The following is a 24,203-nucleotide window of genomic DNA, read 5'->3' on the forward strand; positions in this document are numbered from 1 at the left end:
GCGCCTCCAACCCGGATGGCGGCCGGCCGACACGTGACCAGCGTGCTGCACGCGCGTTGCCAGAGGCGCCGGCTCCGCCGCCCGGCTCCCGCCGTCCCTGCGCGCGTGCGCGGAACTCACGCTCCGCCCAGCGGCCGTTTCCAAGGGGGGGGCGTGGGCGTGAGCCACGTGACACCCGGCGGCCCTTAGGAAGAGGCGCCGGCCGCTGGGCCTCCGACGCGCTTGCGCAGTCGCTGGACGCGGGCGTTTTTTTCCTCCTCCTCTTTTTTTTTTTTTTTTTTTCTTCCTTTTTCGAATTGGTTCTGACGGGTATTTCGAGTTACAAAATGGCGGCTCCGAGCGCTCTCTTCAACGTTCAGTAGCGGCTTCAGGCGGGGCGGATGTCTCGTCCCCTCAGTGTCCGACTCCAAGCTCCCGAGGCCTGCTGACCACGAAGTCCTTGGAGGTGCTCAGCGCACCGGAAGCTCCCAGCGGCCGCGACCGCCGCCTCGGCCCTGTCCGCCGCGGCGCCCGGGACCCAGCGCGATCTGCGGCGGCCGCCCAGGAGGTGAGCTCGGGCCGGGCGGGCCGGGAAGGCGGGGCGGCGGCGGCGGCGGCGGCCTTGGGCTGTTTGTGAAGCCGGCCCGGGCCTGCCCTGCGACCCGCGGCGTCCCTCCTGGCCGGAGGAGGGCTCGGCGGGGCTCGGGCCTCGGCCCGGACGGAGGTAGGCGGCGGCGGGGCTGCCCTGGCCCACCCCTGGCCTTCATTCCTCACCCATCGTCCCGCTGGCCGGTCGCGGTTGCATTCACAGCGCGTTCCCAGGCCCTTGGTCACCCGGGTTCGCCAAGAGCCGGTCTTGAGGTTTGGGCTTTCCGGGGCGTTTCAGTGACCTCGATCTGCTCCTCGTTCTCGAGCATAGCCAAAGCGGCTTTTTTTTTTTTTTTTTTTTTTTTTGCCATGTGAACTTCATCTCTGAGAGCAGAACTATACTGAAGTCGGTTGCGCACACCGTAGAAAGCGATCGTTCACGAATAATGCATTTCTCCTAATAACTACAGCGCTTTATACCTAGAAAGCAGTTCATAACTTGGTGCCATTTCCCACAAACGCAGACATTGGCAAACTCTTCCGGGCTGCCGGTGTAACCCATTTGTTACGGGGATTCAATTTCCCCGGTAACACATTGGTAGAGGACTTGCCTAGCACGCACAGGACCTCGAGTTCTATTCCCCAGCACTCCAAAAGAAAAAAGAAAAGCCTTGATAATAACAATAATAGCTGGCAAATAAGTCTCTAGTGCCAGGCCTTGTTCCAGGTACTTCGCAGAGATGTCTTTTCAGAAGAGGAAAATTAACTGTTTGGAATATGGAAGAAGTAGGTATTTGGTACCTTTGTTTTTAAAGGCGAGGTTTTGCTATATGTATCTCCTGTGCTGTCCTTGAACTTGGGTGGCTTAGACTGGCTTCAAACTCTTATCCTGCCTCAGCCTCCCCATTGCCATCACCCCGGTTGGTGAAATGTGTTTTAAAAGTTGAGCTTATCGTTCGAGTTACTTTGTTTTCCCACGCTACTACTTTTGAGTTTGGGAGTAAAAGTAGTATTTTATTTTTAACCAAACTTGTTTAGTTAATATTTACAAAGCACTTCCTCTCCTCTGTTCCAGGCACCAAGCTAAGCTATGCTTTTTGTCTTATACAACACTCTTTCTATCCCATAGATAAGGAAGCATTCACCAAACTCAGTTGCCCGGGGTCTCTCAGCTTGTCCCAGATGCTAGCACTAGTATCTTGTAGTATTTTCTCACATATGCAATGCCTCACATCACTGATTCAGCAACAGTTTCCTATGAGTCAAGCAGGTTTGGGACATTTGGAGTCATCGGTAAACCGAACAAATTCTTGCTTTCTGTTTTATCTGACTGAATAAATAGGAAATGGCATTATCTCCATTAATTTATTTATTATGGCAGTTACTCTTTAGTTTCAAGTATGAGTTAGATGTTATAAAGTTTTACTTAGTACCTGTATTTGGGTTTTCCGCCATCCCTTTTGTCCACATCATGAAACAGTGACTGTAGCCCGTCCACTGCTTGCCTCTTCTGCCCTCTGGTGTTGATGTTAGGTAATTATTAGAACAATTTCCTGAGGGATCCAGAAACCTTACCTGTGAAGAGTTCTATGAAGAATGCTGTTTCCGATGAGGTCAGCTTTGCAGTGTTTAGGGGGAGGAGTTAAAAAGAGAGAGTTCCCAGTTACTGGTGTTATTAGAGTTCATGCTGTGTATTTTAGAATCTTCAATTTTAAAGTCATTCTGTAATCAGAAAAAAAGTGCCTGTAAGCCCCTCCCTGCACATCAGATTCTGGAGGGCTTTGGGGTTCTCTGATTTGAAACTTATTCCGTAGTGCTAATCTGCATAGAGCATTAGATGATGGGTAAGATGGGGTCTAGTGTCTGTTCTAGGATGCCTGCTGTGGTGGGTTGCTGTGCTGAGGGCAAATGAACGGAGAAAGCATCAGGAAGGAGTCTGACAGAGAACTGCCAGCCCAGGCAGGTGCTCCTGCTGCTGCTGCTGAGGCTCCAAAGATTCCGAACAATGCTGAGATCAAAGCCCTCAGTCAGATCTGATGAGGGTTCATTTTTTCCCTTTTGTTTGTTTGTTTTGTGTGTGTGTGTGTGTGTGTGTGTGTGTGTGTGTGTGTGTGTCCAGTGCCTGTGAAGGTCAGAAGAGGGCACCGGATCCCCTAGAGCTGGAGATACAGGCATGTGAGCTGCTGGACATGGGTGCTGGGAAAAGAACTCAGGTCCTCTGTAAGAGTAGTGCACCCTCTTAACTGCTGAACTGTCTCTTCAGCCCCTGTTGTTACTATTTCTAAAAAAGAAAGGCTTTTTTTTTTTTTTTTTTGAGACAGGGTTTCTCTGTGTAGCCCTGGCTGTCCTGGAACTTGTTTCGTAGACCAGTCTGCCCTTGAATTCACAGAGATCCACCTACCTCTACTTCTAACCCTGGGGGGTTAAAGGTGTGTGCCACCACCCCTGGCTATTACTATTATTATTACCATGACCATCAACATTATTATCATTATTAAAGATTTATTACTTGGGTTGGTGTGTGTGCTTGCTGTGGAAGCCAGAAGAATTAGCTATCCCTGGAATTGGAGTTACAGGTACTTGTGAGCTTGTGGTGGGTCCTGGGACTCAAACACTTGTCCTCTGCACTACCAGTGCACTCCCTTACCTGCCAAGCCATCTCTCCAGCCCTGAGGGTGTACTTTTGAAGCAATTTATATTCTGAGATGTTAACACATCCATAGTAGTAAGGTTTTGAATTTGTAAGTAATGTCTCAGCTTTTCACAATATGTAATTCAGGGCAATTAAATGTTAATTGGGAGACATTTCTGTCAATTGTAGCCTTAAGAAAACTACTCGTTGCAGAAGTATTTCCAGTGCATTATTTAAATCCTTACCGAAGAATAAACATAGCATCTTTAAATTTTAAATATTAAAAATGTTTTGTTTAGGGCAAGAATATTTGCATTGACCTAAGGACTTTACTGTATGTACAATAGACTACATAAATATTGTAGATTTTGAAAGAGCAATAGATGTTTCATTTAATCTTTCTGAATGGAGTTGGCTTCCTGTTGAGAGTGCCAGTGTTCCTCGGGTCTCTGTGCCTGCCTCTTGAAACAGTAAATGAGTATGTTCCACTGGAGTCCCCCAGCCCGTTGTAAAGCTCTCACTGATACAGTTTTCACCGGCATCAGGAGAATGCTTACCAGATCCTATGCTGGACTAGATTTTTTAAATTACTTGTAATAAAAAAAATTTAATTAAAAAAGTAGAATTAACTTCGCTGAACTCCATATTTTCCTTAATTTCCTAGTGTATTTCCTTCCCTTTAAGCAAATCCATCTAAGTAAATCTCATTTGCTTAAAACCTGTTAACTGCTTTTTCTTATATTTCTCTATTTTGTGATTTTATTACAAAATAAATGAAGACTGCAACAAAAATATTTGTAACAGCTATCTTGGTGCAGAAAAGCAAACATCTTATTTCTGTTTTCTGTAATCTAGGTTCACAAAAATGGCCAAAAGAATTGCGGAGAAGGAATTAACAGATAGGAACTGGGATCAAGAAGACGAAGCTGAAGAGGTACAGGGCAGTTCCCTTGGTGGTTTCTTGCTGTCTGCGGTTAAGCTCATGTTGCGTTCCTCGTGAAGAATATGATGGTAGAATTTTAAAACCTTTAAGAATACACAGAGCAGGAGAGATGATGCCTCCTCGTGAGCTGTGTGCATTTACTGTAGAAACTTGTTCTTCATATGTGATTGTGCTTTTCTACTAGTGTATGCTCCTGATGAGTGTATAGACGTACCTTCCTGCAGAATTCACACACTTGCAGCGTCCTCTACTGTGGTTTGAGTGTATTTTAGACATCACTAGACGGCAAGTTAAGGAAGCCTCAGTCTGCTCTCTCCCCTGTCCCCTTCATTCCGGTGCTTCTCATGCCTGCTGTTTGCTGTTCGAATGCTAGACCTGCATCCCAGCAGTTGTACTGATTGGAATAGAATTTACATCAGCAAGATTAAAGTTGTCTCCTGTGAGGAAACCTTTGCGTATCTAGGTCTCTTGAGCAAGTTGGTACTCCTAGGCGAGTTTACTAAGAAATTCTGTAGCAAAGCTAACTCCAGGTCTATAGCACACAGCTAGGTGGTAAGGGAAGAAGGAATCAGGGAAGAAAAAGTGGTTTGCAGTTTTATTCCTAGGCTGTTGTCTTCCTTTTTGGTACTGATCTGTATGCTGATGTTTAGGGAAACCAAACCACTGGTATGTTAATGTTTTTACAGGGCCTTTGACTGCCTTGGTCTTTAATTGAATCTTTGGTTGTGGATTTTCTCCCCTGCCTTGGTCTTAAGCACAGTCCTGGGAACAAGATCTAGACTGCCATAGAATTGCTTGATACTAAAGTGTGAAAGACAAGGGTGAAAGAACCTGGGCAGGCTCTACTGAAAGGAGTATGGAAATCAGTTACAGGAACTGGACAAATGTAGCCAAATGGTCCTTGATCTGGTAGGAGAGTAGTTTTGATTTTGAGATAGTCTCACTTTCTAATTCAGGCCGGCCTTGAACTGTCTGTGTGTCAGTGCTGCTGCCTCAGCCTCCTGTTTATAGGGGCTATCGGTTGGAGCTGGCACGCCTGACTCAGTGGGAATTTTGTACAGGAAGTATCAGTTCTGGCCCTAACGAGATAGGTAAGAGAATAGATGCAGAAACATCAAAGCCCTTTAGCACATTCTTCACACCGTGGAAGAGCACTGGTTGACTAGGGATGTTTGTGACTAGGTAGCTGGCCTTTTTAGACAGTGGCCAAGGTGTGCAGGACCAGGAGTCTTCTCCAAAACAGCGGAAGACTGTAGCTCAGTGGTAGAGCCCATGCTTAGCACGTGCAAGGTCCTATTCTACAAAAGAAGAATGTGGATGCTATCTGTATCAACTCGTTTGTTTGTTTGTTTGTTTCTCTGTATAACAGCTCTGACTGGCCTCATAAACTCACAGAGATCCACCTGCCTCTGCCTCCCCAGTGCTGGAATTAAAGGCATGTGCCACCGCTGCCCGGCTTTTTTTGAAAACTAGTAGTAAGCTTCTGGTTTCAGAATGGGCTTTACTATCTACTACCAATCATGAACTTGGGATGGTAGCTCTTGTGTCTTGTTGACATAGGCAACTTACTGTGACTTTATTAGTGCTTTTTCTAGACAATATGGCTAAGATATTTGAGGAAGCCAGTCATGAATATTAGTGCACCAAAGATTTGGTGGTGTTCATCTTTTCAGAAATCACATATTCCTGTCTCTGGGTCGGGACTGGAAGCCTGGATTTGTAGATTCTGGAAAACTCATGGCACCTGATTAGAATTGGAATCTACAGAAATCTGTAGATACTCAATGTGAGCTTTTTCTTTTCTTTCTTTTTTATTGTTTTTTGTTTGTTTGTTTGTTTTGGTTTTTTTGGAGACAGGATTTCTCTGTGTAGTTTTGGGGCCTATCCTGGATCTCACTCTGTAGACCAGGCTGACCTCGAATTCAGAGATCCGCCTGGCTCTGACTCCTGAGCGCTGGGATTAAAGGCGTGCGCCACCACCACCCAGTGTGAGCTATTTCATAATGTGTTAACAGTAAACTCTTTTTTTTTTTTTTTTTTTTTTTTGGTTTTTTGAGACAGGGTTTCTCTGTGTAGCTTTGCACCTTTCCTGGAACTCACTTGGTAGTCCAGGCTGGCCTCGAACTCACAGAGATCCGCCTGGCTCTGCCTCCCGAGTGCTGGGATTAAAGGCGTGCGCCACCACCGCCCGGCTACAGTAAACTCTTTTAAGATCATCAGATACCAGATAAGTGTGTCTGTTCTGGCATTTATGTTCAGCTTTTAATCTTCTTTTGGCCTTACTTTTCTGTTGTCTAATTTGTCCATTCTTGCAGGTGGGAACATTCTCGGTGGCCAGTGAGGAAGTCTTGAAGAATAGAGCCATAAAGAAGGCAAAGCGTAGGAACGTTGGATTTGAAGTGAGTGCTTCCTGCAGCTTTGGTGTCTTACTAACAGGTTTCCCAGTTACAGAGCATTGGCTGTACAAATGCTCTCCCTGTGCACATTTTTTATATGTGTATGCATGGGGAGTGGTGCTTGTGTGCCTGCTGTGGCACACAGAGAGGTCAGGACAACTGTGGGAGTCAGTTCTCTCCAGCATCTGGTCCCTGGAAATCAAGTTCAGGTTGTCAGGTTTGGTGACAAGACAGGTACCTTTACCTGCCGAACCATTTCACCAGCACACACATTTTGTTTGTGTGTGTGTGTGTGTGTGTGTGTGTGTGTGTGTGTGTGTGTGTATGCGCCGTGGGTGCAGGTGCCCAAAGAGGTCGGAAGAAAGTTTTAGATCCTCTGGTGTTATAGGTGTTTGTAAGCTCTCTGGACATGGGACTAGGATCTGAACTCAGGTCATCTGGAAGAGCAGCAGCGAGTGCTCTAAACTGTTGAGCCATCTCTAGCCCCTACAAATGCCTTTTTAAAGTGCTTCTTGGTGTAGATCTTAGAAGCTAGGAAATGTAATAATGAGTCATCCTGGTAGCTGAGACAATAAGATGGATAATGACAAAGTTGTGACAACATGAAGAGGAAAAATTAGTACCATGCAAAAGTGGTGTGAGGTGGAAGGAAGGGGGTGGGGGAGGAAAGGAGAAGCCTCTCACCGTGCAGGAGCATTTCATGTGCTGATAGGTTCCATAATATGGTGGCATATGCTGCAAGCTGCAGGAAAATGTAATGGAATTCAGCTACTATCACAAAAGCTACTGCTTGGAAAGGTCAAGGACTTTTCCGAAGGTCAAGCCATGGCTTAAGAAGTCTTGGTGATATTTTGGCTTTCATATATATATTAGCTGATTCCTGCAGTGATTTTCTTGTATGCTGTGTATGCTTCCAAGAACTCATAACAGTTATTTTGTCTGAAATACCTATCAAGCATCCAAGGCCAAATGATCTCCTGAATTAAGGTAAATTACGCTCAGACCCTCCTTTCTTACACAGCCTTAGTGGTATTTATACTAACATTATAGACTCCTAACATTTACCTAACCACCCCTAGGAAGTAGTTTGAGCACACAAATTCCCCTATTCTGATATATTAACCGATTTTAGCTCTCAGTTGACCTCTTCCTTTACCTCTCCCCTTTTGGGTTGTAAAAGAAAGCCTGACGGTCACTGCCTGAGGAAAACTCTTGTTTGCCTTTATGACCCTGTAAGACTTCACACCTGGTGACCTTGCTTTGGCTAGAGCACTGCTGTTGCATGGGTATGTAACTGTAAACCTCAGGGACTGAGGAGGATTTTGACTGGAGAACTAGAAGAATGAGATGGAAGATGAGGAAGAGCCAGATGGGGAAGAACGAGATGAGAAAGACCAAGATGGGGCAGAACTAAGATGAGAGAATTAAGATAGAACATAGAGGGGACAGCAGATAAATGTAGAGAGAAATCAGGCAAGAAAGGATCAAGGTACAGGAACAACTGAAGTTATGTAGATAGGATTTTATCCCAGAGGAATAAAGTAGACGGACAAAAGAGCTCCATGTACTTAGATTCATTTCCTGGAAATAATGCGCGCCATTCGTAGCTTCTCTTCTGGGCCCCTGGGAAGAAGATTATTAAGGACCAGGCTGGTCCGTAATAATATTCGAGAGGTATGTATGTTTCATGCTTTATTCCTGTGCTCAGAAAGGTCTTCTAACTCTTGACCAGAGTCACGTGTCCAGTGTTTAGAGATCACTTCGGCAATCTTCCCCCTTGTAATCCTCACTCCTCAGATAGGTTCTAGACCTGTGAGTGTGACTTTGGTGGCTTAGAATCCATGGTCACAAAGAAGAAGCTATTTTGAAATCAACCTTTGTGGCCACTTCAGAATCAGTCACATGTGTGTGCATGTGGAGGCCAGGAGTCAACATCAAGTGTCCTCTTATTACCACCTTTTATTATTATCATCATCATCATCATTATTACATGTCAGCGGGGGTGGGGGGGGCGGGGGGCGGGTGTATGTGCAGGGCATATGTAGCCGTTGAGTGTCTTCCTCCATGACTCTCCACTTTACATATTGAGGCATAGTCTCTCATTTGAACCCAGACATTGCTGATTTGCCTAGTCTAGCCAGCTAGTTTGCTGTGTGAATTCCCTGAGTCTACCTCCCACTCACTGGGATTATAGGCAGGGCTGCCACACCCAGTCAGCATTTAATGGGTGCTGGGAACTAAACTCCAGTCCCCTGTATTTGTATGGCACATGCTTTACCTGGTGAGCCATCTCCCAACCTCTATTTTACTGGGATGAGACAGAGTCATAGCATCTACCTGAATGAAGAAATGGGCTTTTCCCAAATACCAGATGCAAACAGATCTAGACAATAGAAATAATATGGATGTGTCAAGTCCGGCATAGTAGTGCATGTCTTTAATTCCAACACTGGGAGGCAGAGACAAGCAGATCGGAGTTCAAGGCCCAGCCTGGTCCACAGGTCTGCCTCTGCCTCCCAAGTACTGGGATTAAAGGTGTGTATTACCACTGCCTGGCAAACTGTTTAATTGTGCAAAACATCTATCTTTCGGGGGATGGTGCTTTTGCTATTTTCTTTTTTAAGAGTGAGCGTGTGTGTGTGTGTGTGTGTGTACCTGCACACAGAGGCCAGAAGAAGGCATCAAAGCCCTGGGAACTGGAGTTTTAGTAAGGCAGTTGTGAACCACCTGATGGGGGTGATGAGAATCATGCTTGGGTTGGGTCCTCTGGAAGAGCAGTAAGTGCTCTTAACCACTTAGTCATCTCCCCAGCCCCTTTTAAGATTTGATTGATCAGAAATCCAGTTTAGGGCCGGGGCAGGGGCATTGCTCAGTTGGCAGAGTACATGACTAGCATTTGTGAAGCTCTGGGAATAGTGGCACATGCCTATAAACTCAGGGCTCAGGAGATGGAGGCAGAAGGCTCAGAAGTTCAAGGTCATGGACCACATAGCAAGTGGAAGGCCAGCCTGTGATACATGGTACTCTGCCAAATAGACAAAGGCATCAGAATTAAAGATGTATTTAAGATTTCTCATTCTTTCTGATTTTATTGCTGTAAATGTACCGGTGGTCAGTAAACATTTGAAAATCTGTAGGTGTGATTAAAAGTGCTTTTGAAAAAAAGTCTAACATTAAGGCTAACTAACTGTGCTGTCTTAGTTGGAGTCTCTGTTGCTGCACCATGAGCCAAAGCAACTCACGAGAGGGCGACTTAGAGTTGTAGTCCATCCGAAGGGGAGGAACTAGCAGAGGCCATAGAGCAGCGCTTCTCAGCCTGGGAGTTGCGACCCCTTTGGGGAGTTCCACTCACAGGGGTTGCCCAAGACCATTGGAAAACAGATTTTTATGTTACCATTTATAAAAATAGCAAAATGACAGTTATGAAGTAGTTACAAAAATAATTTTATGGCTGGGGTCACAGCATTAGGAAGGGTGAGAACCACTGCCGGAAAGGAATGCTGCTTATTGTTTTGCTCCTCCTGGCTCTCAGCGTGCTTTCTAACATAACTAAGGAACATCCTGCTCAAGGGTGGTGCTGCTCACAGTGAGTTGGGCCCTCCCACATGGATCATTAATCAAGAAAATCAGGAGGCATTTTCTCAATTGAGGTTCTTCTTTCCAGATGACTCAAGCTTGTGTCAAATTGACAAAAACCAACCAAAACATAGGTTGTCTGAGAAATAAAGGTTTAACTGTGTGTGTGTGTGTGTGTGTGTGTGTGTGTGTGTGTGTGTGTGTGTGTGTGTCTAGACTTTCATAAGGAATGTAAGTTTCACAGCATCTCAGCTGAGTGAACAGGCTGGCCAAGGGAAAAGTTTACTAAAGACAGGAATTAGGAAACAGTAAGGAAAAGAAAGATTGCTTAACTAATAGAAAGGCTGGATTCTGCAGTGTGGTCTCCTCAGATTTCTGGAGGCTGAGAACAGCTTGGAAACCCCAAAGTTCTTGAGAAATTAGGTAAACAGTGAAATATTTTTAATTAATCTAATTTTGTGTTTCTAAAGCTTCTTTAGGCAAATAAATGTTCTTTGAAAAGGTGCATGAGATTTAATTGTATTGGGAATATTTTCAGTTATTCTGGAGCTCGCTGGCAGGTACATACATTTTTAATGTTGCCTGAAAGATAAACAGCCACGACTACCGGAGTTAGAGAGCTTTATTAGGAGGGAATGGGGGGCGGGGTGAGAGAGGGAAGCCAGGCTGGGGTCAGGGAGCAGAGCTGAGCAGGGAGCAGAGAGAGAGGGTGGGGTCTGCATCTGGCTTTTAAGGTGACCACACCACGCATAAGTAGTCGCCAGCACCCCCTGATGATGTAAGACACAAGACTCCGAGCTGCGCATGTGCCGGTGGAGTGAGGGCAGGATCCTAACATTGACTGTATACAGTGCCTTTAAATACAGATTTCAACCATCTCTCCTGACTGTTTCAGGAAGGCAGCTGTGACACTGCTGTCCTTAGAGGCACCATCTTTCCCACTCTCCTGTCTGGGCTGTGCTAGTAGCTTCTCTTAGGTGCAGTGCCCCCACGTCTGAGCTCTGTGCTGTTTCCGAGATGCTGTTGTCACTTAGTTGAGGACGGGAGCTCTGCTTGCCTAATGTGTGCTTTCTTTCTATTGCAGTCTGATAGTGGAGGAGCCTTTAAAGGTTTTAAAGGTTTGGTTGTGCCTTCTGGAGGAGGAGGATTTTCTGGATTTGGTGGTGGCTCTGGAGGGAAGCCTCTAGAAGGACTGACAAATGGAAACAGCACAGCCAGTGCCACACCCTTCTCCAGCACAAAGGCGGCAGTGGAGCCCAAGGCAACCTTTGGTGAGTTGCTCCCTCTCCAGCCCCCTCTGAAATAGTTGCTGAAAGAGAACTCTGCTACCAGGTTGTTTTTTGTTTGTTTTATTTTTTTCTCTTTGACAGGGTCTTTATATGTAGCCCAGGCTGACCTTGAACTCTGTCCTCCTCTTCCAACCTTCTGAATACTGGGATACTGTAGGTGTGTGCTGCCAGACCCAGCTGGTGAGTATGTTTCTAGCACTGCATCCTTGGACATAGCAGTGGAAGGATGGGACTCGGGGAGATGCATGGAGCAAGTGGGCCAGCCCACAGCGATGCTCTTCTCAGCTCAGCCAGCTATTTGCTATGTGACTTCACTATCAGGTTCCTAACCTCTGAGTCCCCGAATTGACTAGCAAGAAGTCCTAGTACATACACACCAAGGGCTTTCTGTGCACCTCCCACTGCAAATGCCAGTGGAAACTGGGGTGACACTGTCTTTGGTCACCATTTCCCAACATAGGTTTGAACAGGAAATATTGACTACCCAGTCCTGTTTTGGATGAGTTAGTCAGCAACTTCTGGGATTCACATAAAGAACAGGATCTTGGGCTGAATCCTAAAAATGATCCTGACAGGCTCTGAAAGTGTATGCTGTGTGGTGTTTGTTGGTTTGAGATGGGTCGTGTAGCTTAGCTGCAGGAGCTCAGGCTAGCCTTTAGCCGTGTAGTGAGGATGACTTTGAACTCTGCATCCTCCTGCAGGCACTCAGCACCACTGACCTGTGTAGTCCTTACTAAGCAGAACAGCCTTAGTGCCTTAGTAACCACTTGCTGGATATCCAGTTCCTCAGTGTTGGTTTCCACACACAAGCTTGGTGAACAGTGACGGGGAAAGCAGAGAGCATGATGGTAGCCGCACAAAAACCTTATTGTAGCTGAGCCTAGTGGCACACGCCTGTTGTCCCAGCTCAAGCTGAAGCAGAATGGGGAGTTCCAGCTTGCCTGGGACTACATAGCAAGACTCCATTGAAAGACTCCAGTAAAAACACACCAACACCTAGAGGGTTTCATCAGACTGCTTCTAAAGTGTTTGGACTTTAACTTCTTACAGGTGCTTTTGCTGTGAATGGCCCTACTACCCTGGTGGATAAAAAGATTTCAAGTCCTAAATGTACTAACAGCAATCAGCTGGCCTCCTCTGGCTCTGCTTCCAGTACAGCCTGCACTGGGAATGTCTATCACAAGCAGTTGGCTGGCTTGAACTGCTCTGTCCGGGACTGGATAGTGAAGCATGTGAATACGAACCCACTGTGTGACCTGACGCCCATTTTTAAAGACTATGAGAGGTACTTGGCCACGATTGAGAAGCAGCTTGAGAATGGAGGCAGCGGCAGTTCTGAGAGCCAGACTGACAGGGCAGCGATCGGAATGCAGTCTCCCTCCCTTTTTAGTTCCGCAAAACTACAGCAAGAGTCACCATTTTCGTTTCATGGTAACAAGGCAGAGGACACATCAGAAAAGGTGGAGTTTACAGCAGAAAAGAAATCGGACACAGCACAAGGAGCAACGAGTGCCTCGTTTCATTTTGGCAAGAAAATTGAGAGCTCAGTTTTGGGCTCGTTAAGTTCTGGCTCCCTGACTGGGTTTTCATTCTCCCCTGGAAACTCTAGTTTATTTGGTAAAGATGCTGCCCAAAGTAAAGCTGCCTCTTCACCGTTTTCTGCTAAAGCACCAGAGAGTCAAGCAGGAGGCAGCAGCAGTGAATGCAGAGGTAAATACTAAGCCACTGATTGACATCTGTGTAGGTCTAATGAGAAGGTCCCAGGTGCTGCATTTCCTGTGTGTGTCACAGTTGCTTAGTCCTCATCCTTAACATAGAGCAAGGCCTGTTTTATAGGGTGCTAAAAGCTCACGAGGGCTGAATGGAGTGGAGGTGTGGTTCTTTGGAGAAGAGAGATGACATGGTATGCACCAGCAGTACAGCCTCCGTCTTCATGAGGTGGGTCTCCAGGTGCCTAGTGAAGGTGTGTTAAAGATGGCGGCAGTGAGCCGGGCAGTGGTGGTGCACGCCTTTAATCCCAGCACTCAGGAGGCAGAGGCAAGTGGATCTCTGTGAGTTCAAGGCCAGCCTGGGCTATAGAGTGAGTTCCAGAACAGGCTCCAAAGCTACACAGAGAAACCCTGTCTCGAAAAACAAAAACAACAACAACAAAAAAAGATGGCTGCAGTGGAGGCTGAAGTTTTAACATGCTAACTAAAAAGCACTGAGCGCGTGGTGGTGTGTTTAGAAGAAGTAAATTAAAAACTTTTAAAAATTGAATATTACTGAAAAAGCGCAACATGAATGTCTGTTGAATTTGATTGTATTTAGGAATTTGGTTGTAAATGAGATGCTCCAGCATTAATGTTAGGACCAGACCTGCTGCAAAGGAGGGTCCCTCCTCCCCAAAGGAAGGCCCTGCTGTTGTGAATCACATCAGTGTCCTTGGACCTTTTGTACCCAGTGTGTCAGGTCTTGGCAGTGGGCAGGCACAGTTGCAGGGTTTCTTCGGAGGTATTGTTACCCACAGTGCTCATAACATAACACTTCAGGACTACTTCCATTCAGTTAACTTTCTAAAATGATTGGTGTGCTTAGTATGTGCACTGTGCAGTGTGGTGGCCACTAGCCATGCCTGGGTAGTTCCATACTTGCATTGTGGCTAGTGATGCTGAGGGCTTAGATTTCTAATTTCCAGGGGCAGGGATTTTGTTTTCGTTTTTGTTTTAAGATTTATTTATTTATTATGTATACAGTGTTCAGTCTTCATGTATCCCTGCAGGCCAGAAGAGGTTTTAATATCTCATTACAGATGGTTGTGAGCCACCATGTGGGTGCTGGGAATTGAACTAAGGACCTCTGGAAGAGCAGTCAGTGCTCTAACCACTGAGCCATCTCTCCAGCCCTTATTTTGTTTTATTTTTCTCTATGTAGCTCTGGCTGTCCTAGAGCTCGCTATGTAAACCAGGCTGCCCTTGAACTCACAGAGATCTCCAGCTTCTGTCTTCCAAGTGCTGGGATTAAAGTTCTGAGCCACCACCATAGCCAACAAGTTTCTAATTTTTGATAGAGTTACATGTTTTAAATAGTTAAATGTTCCTGTGTGTAAATGATTGTGTGGGGCAGGGGGAACAGCTTTGAAATACCTGAGGCCACAAAAGTAAAAGGAGGGAAACAATTGGATGAAGCCTAAAATCCCCTGGACATCCAGGAAGGCAGTCAGCAGTGAAGATGCCTGCGGAATAGAGGAGACATCTGGAAGCTGAACAGCTGGTGGCCCTGATGTCCAGAATTTAAAAATGCGTGACTGTTAAGAGCTCTCCTTGTTCTTCCATAGAACCCAAGTTTGGTTTCCAGCTCCAGAGCTCTTCTGACCTCTACAGGCTCCTGCACACACATGTGCACATGCACTCACGTACATGTAAATAATAAATACAAAGGTATAAGGAACTCAGGACAAGGAAACAAATAGTAAAGAATATTGTGAGGACTACATGATAGGGTAGGCAAAATGAAGACTTTCGATGGCCACAGAGAACAAGGCCAGTGTTTCCCTCAGGTGTGGATGTGACCTTCCTTCCAGAAGGCTGTATTGTCTGGGTGACAGTTCTGCTATTATTGCCTGAGCCTTGAGTAAAGTCAAATCTAGGACTTTGGGCCCAGCCTGTTGGCTTCCTCTGCTGTTAGAGTAGGCCCTAACACTGAGTCCTCAAGGATGCATATTAATGTGCTGTTCACCAGGGGTACAGTACCTTTGTCTGTTTGCCACTGCACCACTGTGCTGTCCGTCCTACCTGGGCCAGCCACCACTGCTCCTTGTCTGAACTCTTCCTCAGGGTAGATGGCCCATAACCCCCCCCACACACTTTTTTTTTTTTTTTTTTTTTTTTGGTTTTTCGAGACAGGGTTTCTCTGTGTAGCTTTGCGCCTTTCCTGGTACTCACTTGGTAGCCCAGGCTGGCCTCGAACTCACAGAGATCCGCCTGGCTCTGCCTCCCGAGTGCTGGGATTAAAGGCGTGCGCCACCACCGCCCGGCCCCCCACACACTTTTTAAGAGATTTATTTATTATGCATAGTGTTCTGCTGGCATGTATGCCTACATGCCAAAAGAGGGCACCAGATCTCATTACTTGTGGTTGTGAGCCACCATGTAGTTGCTGGGAATTGAACTCAGGACCTCTGGAATCTGGAAGAGCAGCCAGTTCTCTTAACCTCTGAGCCATCTCTGCAGCCCCCGGGGGCCCCTTTTATTTCTCCTCTCCTCTAATAAGAGGAGAGTGTCTCCCCAACGTGGGCAGCTGTACCATCCCTTGCCCTGCACCCTGCACCATCTGACACTGCTGCTGTCTTGGGGTTACCACGTTACCATCAGAAAAACTTGGAATTTGTTGAAACAGCAAGTGTCTGGCCTTCCTGGAGCACCTTCCCAAGTCCTAGAGCCTCAGCTAAGTAGTCATTTTGAAGCTTGCCGGGAGATAGATCCGAGTGGACCTTAGTTGAGTCTTTTGATCCAAGTCCTTAGTGTTGCTTTAGTCGGGCAGGTTGGACACAGCTGCCTTTCTCTTTGAGAAGACCCTTCGGTTGTGTGTCAACAGTGTCTCTCCTGAAAGAATGTGCCCTTCCTGCCCCTCCCAGTGAGCCAGGTCCCTGTAGTACAAGACCATTGAGCCCTGTGACAATCATCAAAGCTTTGGAGCAATTTCTCTGACAAGCTTGACCTGTAAAACAGTCATTTTTGCCCTTTGGCCATTGCTGATGGTGGTTATCCCTGGGTACAGTGTGGCTCTGGACCGAGAACGTTGGCAGGGGTGGTGTCGGGCGCCCTCTGTAGTGTTCACAGTTGTATTTACCAGCTCCCATGAGTACTCCAGGTCCATCTGCAGGATGGTGGGTGCAAGCATCTGCTGACTCTGAGTGGTTTCTGTGCCAGGTGGCGATGAAGAAGAGGATGAGCCGCCCAAGGTGGTGGTGACCGAAGTGAAGGAAGAGGATGCTTTCTACTCCAAAAAGTGAGTGGGCTGCGGGGGTGGGGGCGGCCTGCAGGCCTGGCTCCAGCTGGACCTCAGCTGGACCAGGGAAGAAGGCTCGGTCTGTTTGATGAGTATGGTTTTTGTTTGTTTGTTTGGTTTTTGGTTTTTGGTTTTGGTTTATTTGAGACAAGAGTTTCTCTGTATAGCCCTGGCTGTCCTGAAACTTACTTTGTAGGCCCCGCTGGCCTCTGCCTCTCCAGTGCTGGCATTAAAGGCATGTGCTACTGCCACCAGGCTTGGCCTGTTTATTTTGAAAACAAATCAGTTCTAAAGATGTGCTGGGCACATCTCCACATGTCCTGGGCTAGCTCCTCAGTGAATTAATTGGGCTTCTGTTCTCCCTGTGAAGTGCTTCAGAAAGGCTTCCATGACCTCCTTCCTTATCTCTCCTCTCTCTCTCTGTTTTCTTCCTTCTCCCACAGAAAATCACCTAGTCACTGATCTTGGTTCTGCTTCTGCTGTAAGCATGGAGGTGTCTGTGGTCCCTAGGATGGGGTGGGCCTGGCTGTGGCTGGGCAGCCACAGCCAAAAAGTTAGGCACAGTTGTTCCTTCCTGTTATGGGTATATGAGCCTGTCTGTCCTCTGCTGATGGGAGCTACCTCTTTGTGAACAAGACTGGAAGGAAAATTTTAATTCTGTTGTTAGGATTAAATGAGGTTATTTTGTACTGAAATATTTACTGAGAAACTTTTGTCCTATTTGGGAAGCTTCCAGTAGTGTTTTTATAACACAGATATTAGAGTGCTGTCCTATGTTGCAGGTGCTATGGGCCATAGAATTTTGTTTTATTTCAAGAGCTTTTTAGGCAGTAATTTTGATTTTTTGAGACAGGGTTTCTCTGTGTAGTTTTGGTGCCTGTCCATGGATCTCGCTCTGTACACCAGGCTGGCCTCAAACTCAGAGATCTGCCTGGCTCTGCCTCCTGGGTGCTGGGATGAAAGGCGTGCTCCGCTATCGCCCAGTTTAATTTTGTTGTTGTTGTTTGTTTTGAGTAGGGATCTAATTGTGCAACCCTGGCTGACCTTGAACTCACAGACCCACCTGCCTCCACCTCCAGAGTGCTGGCTCTATTTTCTTACCTAAGGGTCTGCGTTTAACACATAGGCTTGGAAAACAGTGCGCTGCTTTAGCCGTAGTCCCACCCTATTCCAGATTTATCTCACTGTCTTAGGGAATCAAAAGGGAAGGCCTGAAGAGAATTTGAAAACATACGGGAAAGCAGGGTCGGAGAGATGCAGGACAGACAGTTGTGTCTGTGCCTGCCACTCAGGACCAAGGCACAGGAGAGGGCAGTGAGCAGTGGGTCAGCTGGGATGCTGAGTGACTTGAGGAAAGATGGTTTGTAGGGGACTGTGATTGTTACTAGCCAAGTTCACCTAGCATGCCCAAGATCCTGGATTCCATGCCCAGCACTACAAAGCAAGGTGGTGGTGGCGGCGGCGGCGGCGAATTCTAGAATATCTAACTAGATTATTTTACTCTGATTTTCTTAACCCAGATACCAGCAGTCTGGTAAAGAGGCTTTATTTTTCTCTTACCCACTGCAGTTGACTTACAGGAGGGTAAACAGTGGTGTCAGCAAACTGACTTGTTGAATCTGATCATGGCTGGTATTTTTCCACAGGTGTAAACTATTTTACAAGAAAGACAATGAATTTAAAGAGAAGGGTGTGGGGACCCTGCATTTAAAACCCACAGCCAGTCAGAAGACTCAGCTCTTGGTACGGGCAGACACCAACCTAGGTGAGTGCAGAGCCATCCCGGGGAGTTTGGTAAAGAGCTTTGTCTTGACCCTGCGGTTCTTTGGATTTTGAAGCTCAATAATAGGGGTTGGTTTTGTCTAATGAAAGTCATCTTGATGTCAAATTGATCTTCTGGTTCCCAATATGGATGTGGTTTTGAGTGTCAGGAGCATCGTGTACACAGTATAGGTGTGGTGTTAAAAGCTGTAGTGGGAAAGTACCGCAGAGGCTATCATTGCCGTACACTGGAGTGTGGCAGGAACGGCATGCAGGTGGGACCGTTTGGTGAGCACAAAGGAGAAGTACACAGGTTTCAGTTTAAGGGGGTTGCAGGGGGGGTTGGTACATGAAGGGCCAAGGTTATTAGGTCTCATTCCTCAGCTGATCTCTACCCTAATTTTGGAACAGGATCTCACTAAACCTGAACCTTATTTATTGATCAGCTTGACTGGCTGACTAGTGTGTTTCAAGGATCCACCTGTTTGTGCCACCCCCTCATGCCTACCCTTCTCTAAGCTGGGATGACAGGAATGTGCTGCTGTCCTCAGCTTTTTAAAAACATGGATTCTAAGATTTGAACCCGGGTCCTTGTGTTGCACGCTTGCGATGGAGCCATCTCCAGCCTAGGGAATCTGTCTATCCAGAACAAGAAGACCACGGTGCTGTCTCCTTTCCACACTTGAGCTAACGCTCGCAACAGTCCGTTAAGAGACTAGCTCTGACAGCAGTGGGCCTGTGGGGTGTGGTCAGTAGTGTGAGACTGCCCGGCATCACCGAGAGACTCCTGGGGTTCGCTTTCCTGTGATTTGACTGACTAGGCCCGTGTCACCATAGTGTCACTCCTGCCCAGTGAGCAGTGCTGGTGAGAAGCACTGTGTCTGCTGACCCCGCATCCTTAAATCCCATGAAATGGTGAAGATCTGGGTAAGCCAGTGACACTTGGAACAAGGCTCCTGTCTCGGAGATTTCAGAATGTAGACAGTTTGCTTGGTGCCTGTCCCACAGCTTGGCACAGTCCAGCATACAGGAAATGAAAGACTATGGCTGTAACTTTTAACACATGGAGAAGTTGCCTCAGTGTAGAATCTCTGGCCTCTTAAAGAATCCTACAGTTTTGATACATGTTTATATGTTGTTTTCATAAATATTTTCCTTTGTTTACTCAAAGGCAACATACTGCTGAATGTTCTGATTCCACCCAATATGCCGTGCACCCGAACAGGGAAAAACAATGTCCTCATCGTCTGTGTCCCCAACCCTCCACTCGACGAGAAGCAGCCCACAGTCCCGGTCACCATGCTGATTCGGGTGAAGACGAGCGAGGATGCAGATGAATTACACAAGATTTTACTGCAGAAAAAGGATGCCTGAGCACTGAGGCCGACCAAGGAATGTTGCCACATTGCTGCTTCCCCTCTGCCCCTAAAACTTAGTCACATTCTTTCCTCTTCTTACTGTGACATTCTGAGAACTTCTAGGTAACGGGAAACTTCTGTGAGGAAGATTAAGGCCAATAAAACCCTGGGTGTGTCAACTCTGTTCCCTTCCTGAGAACTAAGCAAAATACATTCAAGGGAAAAATTGGGAAGATTTTTAATGTGGATTCATTGAGTAAAAACTAACCTAAGTGATTCTTAATGGACTGCAATCAGGGTACCAGTTAGCTCTCCAAAGGCTCCTGCAGGCAGCCTTGGGCTCCGCTCTCCTGCCTGCCCCAGGAGACCCCATGGCAGTGTCCCTCAGTGCTCCGGAAGACACCCATCGCTCCCCTCCTGTGGGCCTCTCTGACCCGTGACTAACACTCCTGCCAAACACCACGCCGCCACACTGTGACTGCGCTAAACTGTGGGTACTGGGTGTCGCTGTCATCGGCCTGTTGGCAGGTACTGGCCTTTGACCTGGGGCTGCTTGACTGATCCAGAAACGGCCTTTTCATGAAAAGGACATGAGTGGCTTGTCGGGGAGCTGGCGGCGTAGACTAGGTTTTGTTTTTATCCAGGAGGTGCTCTTACTTTACCCCCTCAGTTAATGTGGAAGGGGCTGTCAGGAATAATGGATTTTAAAAGCACAAATTTGGTAGCTTTTTTTATATCATTTCTATACCACAAACAAGCCTTTATTTTAAAAGAAAAAAGAGAAACCATACTGAAAAGGGATGTGTGCTCATGGCCGTTTCTGCCTGCTGAACCCCATGGGTACAGCCTGAGTAGAGTCCTCTCAGGAACCGTGCACTCAAAAGAAGCAGGAGTGTGGGAGTGGGAAACCACCGGTTTGGCCTGTAGCTTCAGACAGCAGCATGTTACTGGCATCTGAAAAACTCGTTTTTATTTTTATTTTTTTAAGGCTGAGGTATTGTGTCCATTTGGAAGAGAGCCGTGGTTCTGCACGGGCCATTCATGTCACTTCAGAGCGGTGAGGTTACTAATACTAGCATTCTCTGAAGACGAGACATCAATTAAACGCAGGACTTGATGCCTAGCTGCTCATGGTTCACACACCTGTAATCCAGTGCTGGAGAAACTGAGGCAGGAAGATGGTGAGTTCACAGCAGCCTGAGCTACATAGTAACCCCCCCCACCCCCACTCCCCCATCTCCCACCCCCCCCCCCCCACACACACACAAAAAGGACTAAAGTTCCACTCTGATTCCTCATGAAACCATTCAACACTAGGACCAGATCTTGTCTGAAGGCTTAGGGTCAGTGCCCAGGGTGCACACTTGTGTGCTCAGATCGTCAATACACAGCTGTTCTGACCTGGGCAGAGTCACAAAACCTGATGGCACAGTTGCCTTCTCAAAACGGCAGTGCCAGGGGTGGGAATGAAACCTAGTTAACTTTTGTTTATGTAGCCATGGCTAGCCTTGAACTCGGAGATCCACCTGCCTCTGCCTCCTGAGCCCTGAGCTGGTTAGCTTCTGTTGAGGTGGGGTGGTAGGGTTTATCACTCAGGGTTACAGTGCTCTGCACAGATGGCATGCTTGTGCTTCGTGGGGTGTGGACCTGGGGAGGTGCTGTGCATTGATTTGCTTGCCATTTGGCATTGAGAATTGGTTTCTAACAAGCAAGTTGCTGCTTCTGTTATCGCTGGCCCTGCCCTGTTGACATTGGGTTTGCCCAGCTTTCCAAAGATGTAATGAGGGGAACGTATTCAGAACAGTGCCATGTACCACGTGCCCGTGGGGCTGACTGCTCTCAGACTCTCAGGCACTTTCAGGAACTTGTCTATTCGTGGGGGTGGGGCTCTGTGAGCATCTGCCCATGCCTTGAATATTTACCAAAAGAACAAAAGCAAAAAAGGTCGCAACTGGGTTGCCTCCTAAGCTCCCTAGTCCATTTTAACTGTAAATTAGTGGGTGTGGCTCTCCCTTTGCTAACATTCCTAGCCCCAAGTTTGCTGCTAAGACTATCACTTTTGGAAGCGAGAATTACAGGGGAGAGGTGGTGTGCCCGGAACTCAGTGTGTCTTGTCCTTGTGGTATAGGAGAGGCTCAACACTCTGTACTTGACCTGAGTGTGAGTCACTATACTGTCTGTGTCCCAGGGAGGCTGGCCCCTGGACGGCTGTCTCTTCTCCCTCCACTGTGTTAGTAGCTGGTTTCAACTTATGGCTTTAACTTCATTTATGTTTCAACATGTTAAAATTTGCCTCTTGTATGTTTGATAGGAACTGCGGCTTTTATCTCCAGTTGGAAAATCTAAAGTCTTTCATATATTTGCCTGAGGAAGTATGTGTTCTCTGTGGTCAGGGTGCATCTAGGCAGACACTGAGCCTGGGCCACACTGTATCTCCCGCTTTCTTTCGCACATTCCCAGTAAACAAAGTCTGAGCCCTGTGCTGGCTTCCTCGGAGAGCCACACCGTATGGGCTGTGGCTGTGTTAGTGACAGGCCCAACTGCTGATGGGCCGATTTCTCTTTTACAGTTTCAGTTCTAAATCCTAATTTGTACATGCTGCGTGCCAAAAAAAAAAATACCTGCTGCGGAGTCTAGGGAAAATGCCACCTTGTCAGGGTTTTCCCTGACAGACTCCTCTACCTTTTGAAGGTTAAGGAGTCTGTTCTTACCAGTTTGTTGTTATGTTGTTACTATTTCTGAAGATGAGAAACAGCCCCCCTGAGGCTGCAGGCTACGGGCTCAGACCAAGTCTCATTCTGGAAGGGGGATTTTAAGGAAATGACCTGTTCTGTTACCCATAGGTGAAGTTGGGAGCTCTTCAGGGCATCTTCTAGCCCCACGCTCTGCACAAGGCCACCGCATACTCTCCAGAAGCAATCATAAGACTGAGGACAGATTTGTAAAGGGGATGTAAGACTTCTTAACAATCACATGGAATAATCTGCTTTTTACCTTAAACAGGAAATTGTTTTCTAAAGCTAAAATACTTGAATTGTCAGACAGTATAATCTCAGTGTGTGTGAGCTTTTGAATGAGCCTGTGAGGAAATGTACCAATCCATGAAATGTGAATAAATGGAAAGTTAACCCCGGGTGTGTGACACTGGTTTGTTTCTGATACCCTGGCAGATCAGTGGAGAAGGGGCACGTGACAGTAGTGTGCAGAATCATTTCTGAAGTGGGGGCTGACCTGCATGGAATTACAGTGGGGTGCAGAGCCCCAGACTAGGGCTGGAGGAGGCTAGCTTTCTCCTCCAAAAGTAACACTGAATTCTAGTCCATTCAGTGATGTGTTGGAGCTGTGTTCAGATTCTCAAGTTTCCTAAGGAACACAGCATTATCTAAGTTATAAGGCATTTCCTAGTTGAAAAAGAAGGTAATGGAATGCTGTCCCCAGGGTTCTGAACTGAGACAAGTGACAGGTGCTTCCTGAAGAGTAAGACTGTCCCTGAGCCACTGGGGAAACTGGCTGATTTGGTGTGGGCTCCCACAGACTTTCCAGGACTGACAGCTTTTGGGGCCCCCTAAGCCCACTGAACCAGAAGCTCAGGTTAAGGCCCAGTCTTTAGTGGTTTTCATACAATCACACAACTAGTACCAGCCGTTGTATGTGACCAGATGACCTGGCACACAGCTGCACTTGACCACTACCAGCCGGCAAGCTCCCTCCCTGTAATCCAGGTACAGCCATGAAATAAACACCTGTTAGCACATCCTAGGAGTAAATGGCAGTGACCACCAGCATTCCCAGGAACTATGCTGACCTCTATACATGACCTTGTCTAACTTCATTGTTGGTGAACCTGAAGGGATGTATTGGGGGTGTCATGGCTTGCTAAGGGGCCCGATCTATGTGGCCCTTTCCAGTGTGCCCACTGAATCACTCAATTTCAGTGGTTTCTGGAATTGGCTTAAGTCTTTTGAGTAAAATTGTTCATTAAAAATATAATCAAGCCGGGCGGTGGTGGCGCACGCCTTTAATCCCAGCACTCGGGAGGCAGAGCCAGGCGGATCTCTGTGAGTTCGAGGCCAGCCTGGGCTACCAAGTGAGTTCCAGGAAAGGCGCAAAGCTACACAGAGAAACCCTGTCTCGAAAAACCAAAAAAAAAAAAAATATATAATCAAAGCTCACCAGAAACAATGGTTATTTCAAACTGAGCAACCTGATTGCTTTATTAAAGTCAGATTCCAAAATGAAAGAGCCATCCACATAGAGGAGAGAAAAGTCTTGCTAGCCTGTTGGCTTACATGAGGCTATAGGAGGCCAGTGAGTGACATTGTTAAGAACAGAACAGGACCCTTTCTTTTATTACCCATCCCCCCGAAGCAAGCTTTCCCTTCCTTAAGTTTCCCAGCTTTCTGTCACTTTAACAAGCACAAAGTCCGATGTCTCCAGGTGACATGGGTATATACAATGAGCTACAAGGAGTACGTTATTTTACATTGCTCTTTTCTCCATATGTTCTGGAAGGTTTTCCTTTTCAGAGAGCATTTTCTTCCACACTAGGGCTGACAGCTGCTCCTCAAAGGTATGGGTCCGGATAAAAGACCTGAGACAGAACTCTCTTCCCACAGCATCTGGGAAGCTGGAAGGCCCGCACTGCAGCCAGCATCTAGGGCAGAGACTTCAGGCTACCCAGGGATAGCAAGG

At 46.9% G+C, this 24,203-nt stretch overlaps 1 protein-coding gene across 1 annotated transcript; it reads left to right on the forward strand.

Moving 5' to 3' along the window:
• The first annotated feature begins 275 nt into the window (after window positions 1-275).
• Nup50 (nucleoporin 50) lies at window positions 276-22,646 on the forward strand. The gene is made up of 8 exons (XM_052748535.1): window positions 276-547; window positions 4,055-4,133; window positions 6,458-6,541; window positions 11,199-11,385; window positions 12,454-13,113; window positions 16,314-16,392; window positions 18,039-18,157; window positions 19,325-22,646. The coding sequence occupies exons 2-8, from the start codon at window positions 4,065-4,067 to the stop codon at window positions 19,525-19,527; spliced, it is 1,401 nt and encodes a 466-aa protein (XP_052604495.1). The 5' UTR covers window positions 276-547; window positions 4,055-4,064; the 3' UTR covers window positions 19,528-22,646.
• Window positions 22,647-24,203: the final 1,557 nt, after the last annotated feature.

Source organism: Peromyscus californicus, unplaced genomic scaffold, assembly GCF_007827085.1.
Source record: "Peromyscus californicus insignis strain IS unplaced genomic scaffold, ASM782708v3 Scaffold_20__1_contigs__length_68692818, whole genome shotgun sequence".
NCBI classification, from domain to species: domain Eukaryota; kingdom Metazoa; phylum Chordata; class Mammalia; order Rodentia; family Cricetidae; genus Peromyscus; species Peromyscus californicus.